The sequence below is a fragment of the Aspergillus fischeri genome, genomic scaffold (genome assembly GCF_000149645.3).
Source record: "Aspergillus fischeri NRRL 181 1099437636251 genomic scaffold, whole genome shotgun sequence".
Lineage (NCBI taxonomy): Eukaryota > Fungi > Ascomycota > Eurotiomycetes > Eurotiales > Aspergillaceae > Aspergillus > Aspergillus fischeri.
The window spans coordinates 267,832-276,358 of record NW_001509769.1 but is presented as its reverse complement, the minus strand read 5'-3'; the positions used below and the strand labels follow the sequence as shown (position 1 = coordinate 276,358).

The following is an 8,527-nucleotide window of genomic DNA, read 5'->3' as shown; positions in this document are numbered from 1 at the left end:
GCCATGTCAGGTATCAGTATATGCAAGGGAGTCAATGGTCAAAGAAAAGAAAATGGATAAACGAGGGGAGGGGTCGAGAAGACTATGTCCTAGAAATGAAAATAGATTTCGAAGGATCGGTATAGATTCAATAGTTGATGGTTGTAGAAAGCACGGTTTGAGTGGTGAGGTTTGTCTTTTCAGGCGACTCGCGGGAAGACCCTGGAGGCGACCACCCTCTGAATGTACAGAAAGGGGCAGCAAGACAGGAAGTGGAAGGAATCTAGCTGTAGGCGGATGAGAAACTCGTCGCTGGCCATCCGAAGATCTTCTCATAGATTTCAGTGAGGATCCGTGCATCGGCTCGTAGGGTAGGGGAGATATATCGGCTCTGCAATAGGAATTTTATTGTTCGCTTGAGCAGTTTTTCAAGCACATTTCGATCCACCAGCTCTGAGAGACAGGACATGTAGGTCGCAGACAGCACGAGCATATTGCCAAATTGCGCATGAGCAGTCCCAAAGATATTCGTCACAATCGGACGACCATCAATCCCATCGAAGGCCTCTGTACTCAGGATAGCAGAGTCAATGCATACTTTGCAGGCTCGTCGTAGCTTAGGCGGTAGATCTCGGTATGCAATGGCGCTCATCGAGCCTGGGCCTCCTTGAAAGGAAGGGGGGCAGCTATGGACGGCCGTGCCCATATCGCTGGACAGACGGGCCATGTTTATTGAGGGCGAAACCTGCTGAGATTTCGAGCCAGACAGAATGGACCCGGCGGGTGATTCGACTGATGCGGAGGTTGTATTAGGGGGAAGTCCAGCATAATGCAAAGCATGGTATAGAAGAGGACGGTGGATGATGTATCGTGCGCCATAATATTTGGCCCGCATGCGAGCCACATTTATGTCTTTTGAGGGTGGATCAGTGTCCTTCCATTTCATGATCTCTGGGAGACTATTTCGCCACATTTCTAGATTCATGCTAAGAATCTCGTGCACATTTGAGGTCCACCGGTTATTGCTCGAGCTGCTCTGGGTTGTAGTACTGCTGGAAGGATTAGCCGTGATTGCAGCGATCGCAGCGTTGACGGCGCTCGCGGAACTAGCGGCATTAGTGGCAATGCCTGGGTTTACAGCGTTGGAGTTTGGTTGTCCTATAGAGATATAATTAGCGGCGGGTTTCCTTGTGACATGGTGTCAGGTGCCTTACTCTCAACTTTGTACAGATCAGTGTGGACACGGTTAAGGACTTTCCTAAGGTGAATCTGGGAAGAATAGAAAAACATCATCATGGTACTGGGCGCGCCGATTTCGTTTGGCAAAGCAAGGGTGAAGCGGCCCTTTGGTAGGCTTATACGTGACTCTGCCCGAGAAATGCCGCTAGCAGGGAGATCAAGTTCTGCAAGAATATCACTCTCAAGCTGAAGACATGTCCAATACGCAAAGTCATAGAGGTCTTTCAGAGGGCCGTCCTGCATTTGGTCATAGCGTTTTGATCGGATGAGCGTTTGACAGGCGCGACCCGCTTGGAATATGTACGCATGACTCTGGACAGGATGCGCTAGTTGGCCGGCGTAAAGTCCTGCGAGCAAGCATGCTTGAACATGGAGCAAGCTATTGGCCCCTTGGAGGGGTCCAAGGATCTGCGTAGCATATGCATAATAAGATAAACCTGGAATGACATCAATGTTTCTAAGATGGCAATTGGCAGGAGATGGGCCGGATGACGCTGACTGCCCTCCGACACTTCTCCGCCCGTCAACGGGCGAAGGAGAAGGAATAGCGTGGGGATTTGATGTGTAAAAGCTCCCCTGCGCTGGAAGAATCATGTCAGATCCAGCGGGCGATAGGATGCTACGGGTGGGCGGTCCAGGAATCCACTCCTTGCGAAAATCCGGGGGGGTATCAGTGACAGGGCCGGGAACTGGTGGTCCCTGTTCGCAGATACTGCCTAGCGCAAGCACGAGAAGTAAAACGGCGTTGTCAATTGACTTCTCGATGCGATGGTTCATTGCAGAAGTTTGAAAATCGCATGCTGCACCTTGCAAAGTCTCACATGATCTTTTTCTTTTCGCACCTCGTGGCATCTCCCCGGTACCAGTAGGCGTCGACCCGCCAGGAGTCTTCGATAAGCAATAGAACTTGATAAATATTTCAATCTTCTTCTCCAGGTCACTCTGGTCGAGGAAGGGATGTAGTTTGTGCATGTGCTTCAGGTAACTGTGATGATAGCGATGGATGGTGTCTGGATCAGCCCATAGTGTACCGAACTCGTCCACACCCCTATCTTTAAGTTTCTGCGGGAAACCGCTGGGATGAGCGCTCTGTGACCAAGAACTACTTGGTGATGCTTGGTGAGTATCATCCCATCCACTGCTTGAATTTGAGCTAGGTAATGGGGTTGGCGACATGCGATCTTCACTTGTGTCGTCGCCCTCACCACGCCCATAGATACGAATCAAGCCACGTATCTCTTCTTTCCGCATCACATAATCCTCATCGTACTCACGGGGATAGAGCAGATTCTTAATCGACGGCCATGAGAGCAACTTGTGGGCAGCAGTTGTATGTTCCACGGGCATGGACAGCTCGCTGTCTTCCCTCTCCATATAACTCTGCCCTGCGGGTTCATTCGGGTCCAACTGCTGCATCCCTTCTCCATTGTTTGATTCCAACTCAAGCAAAGGATCAGCAGCACTCGGTTTCAGCAATCTATCTGTCTGCTTAGGTTGCATTGATCGGGCGGTATCTTTAACAGCCAAAATATTCGACTCTTTCACCCCGACCATATGGGAAATCTTAGCTATCGTAACCCCATGTTGTATCTGCACGGCTTGACAAGACGTCACACGCTCGTCGAGCTTATCTTCCACATATTGAAGCATGTCCAAGATCACCTGGGTCGCCTTTTCCTGTCTAGCTTGAGGGTCAGTATCAGATAACCAACCGACCGAAGAGTAGGCAGGTCACGCACTTGTGGGGGGGAACTTCTTTATAGACACATATCAAATTGTTCTCCTTGCAGTGGCTGCAGGCGGGTCGCCCTTCATCACACTTTGCCTTTCTTGTTCTACACTGGTCGCAGGCCTTTTGAAGACAATGAAGAGAAGCCCAAGTTAGTCTAGTTCCCTTGTATCATAGCAGTCTCGTTTTCTGCGCATAGAAAAGAGAATTACCTGTTGAGCACGGGCGGGCTTGCGCTGACGCATACCAACAGCTTGATTCTGGTAAGGGTTCGGCTCGTAGGGAGCTGGAGGCATCGTGTGTGAATATGGAGGAGGTTGTGGGGGACGATCGCCATTACTGCTCTGTTCCTGAGGGTGATATGTCATCCGCGGATGAAATTCGGGGGGCGCTGAGTGAGGAGGAGCGGGATGCGGGGGTGTCGAATGTGGCATGGAATCGTGCGAAGCTCCGTTCATAGGACGAAAGGTCGGCGGATGCGACTCTGTTGGGATGAGTCTGGGAGCAGGCAAATTATTTGGCCGACCATACGGCCCTTCGGGAGGTAGCTGAGGCAACTCCCGATTGGGTATGACAGGATAACCGTGGGGCGGCAGGGAAGGTTGGGGAGGATTGGAGGCCCGTTGCTGCTCTGCGTGATGATGCTCGAAGGAAGGCGGGTAGGGGCGCCATGGCTGATGGTATACTCCCGGCGCATTTGGCAGGCCATGCGCCGCCTCAGGAGGAATCCGATGATGCATTTGAGGAGGGGGGGGAGGGCCGGAGTAAGGAGGGAGTGATATTGGCTTATCGTCCGTTCCAATCATTTTGACAATGGTAGGTCCGCAGCTCCAGCCAGTGACTCCAGTTTGCTGTAGATCCGCTGCGAACGGTCTGTTCAGTGCGACAGTCATAAGGACATGTTGTAGTCCTGTAGAAATCACAATGTGCAAATGTCAAGTGAGCGGGTGAGGTGGAGGGATAGCGAGAGTTGGACAAAGCTGAAGAGCTTCCCAAAAGAGGTAATTCAGCCAGTCAATTCTTTGGCACTTGATAGTCTGCGCTCTGTGTCGTTGCAACCAGTAGCTCTGAATGATCAACAGACAGTCAGAGGGGCATTAATTAACAGCAACGGCAAACTCGCCGGGCTGTGAAACAGCTTTCCAATAGCTATCTGGGAAGAGTCAGTACATAATCCATTAACTAAGGTAGGAGAGAACCAAGGAAAGAAGTGAGAATTGGAGAAGAAAGCGATCGAAGCAAGGACAAACAGCCAGATGAACCAATCTTGTTGTCCCCTCATTTAGTGCCAAGCATGGTGAGATTGCGGGTCTCATATTGCTAAGCTGATTGGTCAGAGCATCAATACAGGAGATTATTCCGCCCTAGATCAGCCACTACTAAGGTAAGGGTGACCACTCAGCTCAGATGCGCGGACGCTACCTCATACGGAGCGAGAGGGGAACTAGGCCATCCACTACTGTACTACTGCCTAAGTCTTCAATCTGTGATTTAAATCTGTTAATCAACTTAAGCTCACCCCACTTAGAAACAAGTGGGTATTTGGTTATAGTATCGATCCCCTGGCTTGATGGTTTACAGGCTCATTCATAAGTAATTACATTTCTGACGCTTCCCTGGTCTCCTCCATTTCATTCCTGAGCGATTTGTAGATCAGGGTACTAAATACAGAGTACCTAGGTTTCAACTGACTCGTCAACGGCCTCTCGCATAGCCCGTCCGTGGCGCTGCCGCCGGATCTAGCTCCTATTCGCTGAACCAAGAGCTCCTAGCCCCTGAAATGTGGTGCGTCAGAGAGTAGGGGCTTTTTTTTCAGTTACCTGCGGGTAATAATACTAAATGCCACTATCTTCACGAATGTCATGATTAAACACTACTATCCTTAGAAATATATTTTAGAAACTTTCCCCCTCCATCGATAGTAAATATATACATTCTAACTATACAGGGTACTACCTGAACTATATGGCGATTCGATATTATAATATTGCGTGCGACCGCAGGAGGGTGGGAGTGGTGAAATGTAACCATGGTATGGAGTAAAAAACGATGTGTTCCTTTTGTACAAATAGTCCGCCGTAGCCGCAGTCAGGCGGCGGTGCCCGTCACGTGCCACCAGATCTCGATTTGAGGAGCCGCAGTGCCAGCACCAACCGCGCAATCTCCGCCACCGGTAATGCTGGAGGCAGATAGGTGTGTCCAGGCATACCGCAGCGATGCCTACCCCCCGTGGATGCCCGAACCATATGTGTAGGTTCGAATTGCCTTCCGGGTACGCTACACTGCGAATGTCGTGGTGGATTAGCGACCGCTCCTTCGTCTCCTCTATCACCACTTCCGGCGGCTCTCACCGGGGGTGCACCCGGGGCACCGCCCATGGTAGGCGTGCCTCCAGTTCGCTATGGTTAATGCCAGTTGCTAATTCAACTTATTCTTCCGCAGCCTTCAGCGGCATGTGTAGCAGCGGGTTCCAGTGGTGCCGACAGCGGTCCAGAATGTGCGTGCGAAGGCCGGAGTAGATGGGATACGGAGGAGGTCTGGATAGTGGCGCTGCCTAAGGACAAATGGCATTGGGGTGAGGTGCAGCTCAGTGTTGATGGCAGCCCCGCTGACCGTCCGGAACGCCCCGGCGATCAGTTTCCCCGCCCAGCATTGGATGCGGCTCAGCACATTCGCTTGCTGGCTGTGGAGGCGCTTTTTGACCCGGACTGGTTGCGCGTACTAGAACGAGGCCACATATAGCGCGATGGCGGTGATGCATGCCGTGTAGACGTGCCGAAGCTCCCGGAGCCGCAGGCCCCATTTGGAGCCGTCCAGCGCGCCGATAGTCTGGAGCCGGGGCTGTCCACATGCTTTAGGTGCGCTTCAAAGGCAAGGTGTCCATCGAGAATGACCCCAAGGAGCCGGGCTGTTTCGCTGCCCACGCGACCTTCCATCGCTTAGGTCCCATGGTTTGCCTGGCCTGTCCCCCGGGGTGGGCGGCTCGGCGCCGGCACCCCGACCCCCGCCCTGGGGGGTGAAAACGGATGAGCTGGAACTTTGAGGGGGTTCGATCGGGAGGCGTGGGGGGCGGCCCAGCGGTGGCACCCGCAGCCGATGACAGTTGGCGCGCTCGCTATCGCCAGTCACGAGCATTGTCGCATCGTCGATATACCCACGGGAATCTGTGCCTCATTCCGGGACCTCCTGCCGAATCAACCCCGCGTTGTAGAAGATGTAGAGAATTGGCGAGAGGGGGGAGCCTTGCGGGATGCCGCTGTCCACCTTTCGGGTCGGCATCGTATACTCCGGTAGCACTAGCAAGGTGGACCGACCCCGGAGGAAGCTGCTGAGCCAGTTGACATAGGGCTGGTCCTGCGTGAACGGAGGTTGTGCAGGAGTCGGTCATACGAGACATTATTAAAGGCGCCGGAGGTGTCAAGCAGAAGGGCGGCCACCACCTTCGCTCGACCTCTAGGGCCGCGTGGAGGGCGTTCTCCGTGCCCTGGCCCTTAGGGTCACCGAAGTGGTTATCTGGAAGCAACCCTTGGACCTCCGCCAGATAGCTCATGCGTGAGGCGATCAGAGCCACCAAGCAGCTTGCCGAATGTGTTGAGCAGGGCGATGGGTCGATATCTTTGGCACTGAGTAGTCTGGCTTGCGTGGTTTGCGGAGGGCGACTATAGCGGCATCCCGGAAGTGCTCCGGGCAGCGGCCAAGCTGGACACACTGGTTGTAGAGGCCTGTTAGGCTCGGGCCTACGCTCCGGCCGCAGCCTGCAGCACGCGGTCGGTAATGCCGTCTGTGCCCGGGTCCTTGTCTGCTTTAACAGCGTGGAGGGTGCGAAGCACCTCATGGTCCATGAATTCCGGCACGCTGATTGGCCTGTACGCCCCCTTGCGGGGGACCCGGATAGGGTGGTTGTAGGCCTGGTAGGGGCCCCGGCTCTTCGTCCAGCGGATGGCGGACGGCGTGCCCGACGTCTTCCATGTCCGCGATATCAGTGATCTGCTGCCGGAAGGCGCTGTGTCGACACCACTGCATCGCACGCCTGCAGGCCCGGGCCACCAAAACCAGCCGGCCCTCGCAGCGGTGCCTGCTCCGGTAGTTAGAGATGCTGTCGAATGTTTTTCTTCTCCCGGGGCAGACGCGGCACTCTGGGGTTGTTGTTGTTGTTATTGGATTAATTGTTGTCCGGCGGAGCCAAGGCGAAGCCCTGGCTCTAAGTTTTGGTCTTGTTGTTAAACAGGCCCGACTTGGAAATAAGTCTATCCCGGGTGCCGGCTTTAGTCCCTATTCGCTGGCCTCAGGGTTCTTGGCCGGGTTGGCCCCTCAGCCTCGCCTTGCAAAGTCCATTCAGTAAGCAGCGTGTGCGTGGTCGAGTAAAATAGCGCCATCTAGCTGAGTAGACTGCTCGTATACGGAGTAGTGTTCCTTTAAATGAAGCATGAAGTCTAAATGTAGCCTATACGACGTGAATACTAGAGACAATAAAGGGAGAACTCCTTTACATGAAGCAGCATTGAAAAGGCTACCTGGAAATGGCGGACCAGGTACTCTCCAGATATTGATATCAATGGGGCAGATTTCCTTGGAAGAACGTCGGTATGGCTGGTAAAGTAGCCAGTCGGCTACTGTCAGCCAGATGCGGTAACGTAATCGGACACCGAGCGAGCCACCCAAATATGATTTCGGCCGCGGTCGAAAGCCATGAGATATTACTACTACGCAATCAAAATGAAGCCATCTCTATATATAAAAGAATCAAATTATCTACTACGGCAGCTAGTTCTAATATGCCCAATTTGATGGCAGTTACTGCATTGTGGTGGTGCACGCTTTTTCTTAGGGATAGGCTCCATCATCTGTATAGCTTCTTGAGCAAGTTGCTGACCTTCAGCCCCTGTCAGGACCCCTCCAGTAGTAATAAAAGATCTAGGGGCTGCGCGCTTTCGCTTTTGCTTTTCATTTACTGCGCGAAGCTCTGCCATCTGGTGTCGTAATAGAATGACTTCATGCATGGTAGATTCAGCCGCTTTTGCTAGCTGACGAAGTGCTTCATTTGGAGGGCTTTCAGAGTTGCGTTGGATAAGTTGCTTTATATGCTGCATCTGCTTTTGCACCTCAGCAGCAGTATAAGGGGTCTTTGTAATCCATTCCCCCTCCGTAGGTCCAGGTCCATGCGCAGTAGTTGGAGGGGTGATATTCTTAATGGTAAGCTTATCTAGCACCCTTTGTGGATTTAAAGGCACTAAACCAGAAGCTTCAAACCCACTGCGGATATTCTTAGATGATAAGGCCTTTCGTGACTCTTTGTAAAGATCAAGAAAGTTTTCCTTATCAATATGATGAATACCATGTTGGATGCTTCTCATCACCTCTGCACCATATGCTTCCTTTAGGGGTGCAAAGCAGCCAACATCAAGAGGTTGCAGTTTATCAGATGAATGAGAAGGCATATAAAGAGGGATGATTTGATGGTCCTTGCAGAAAAGATCAAACTCTGCAGATTCATGGCTAGCATGGCCATCAAGAATCAAAAGCCGATATCTCCCTTGTGTACGCGCTGCAGTATGCTTTTGAAAGACCTTTTCTAACCAG

The 8,527-nt window shown here is 52.4% G+C and overlaps 1 protein-coding gene across 1 annotated transcript, besides 2 other annotated features; it reads right to left on the bottom strand.

The window, feature by feature from the left end:
- Positions 1–262: 262 nt before the first annotated feature.
- NFIA_024310 (C6 zinc finger domain protein) lies at positions 263–3,840 on the bottom strand (the record flags this gene model as incomplete). The annotated part of the gene is made up of 4 exons (XM_001263948.1): positions 263–1,137; positions 1,194–2,899; positions 2,958–3,070; positions 3,160–3,840. The coding sequence occupies 4 exons, from the start codon at positions 3,838–3,840 to the stop codon at positions 263–265; spliced, it is 3,375 nt and encodes a 1,124-aa protein (XP_001263949.1).
- A 1,654-nt stretch (positions 3,841–5,494) lies between these two features.
- Positions 5,495–6,310: a mobile genetic element.
- A 1,466-nt stretch (positions 6,311–7,776) lies between these two features.
- Positions 7,777–8,526: a mobile genetic element.
- Position 8,527: the final 1 nt, after the last annotated feature.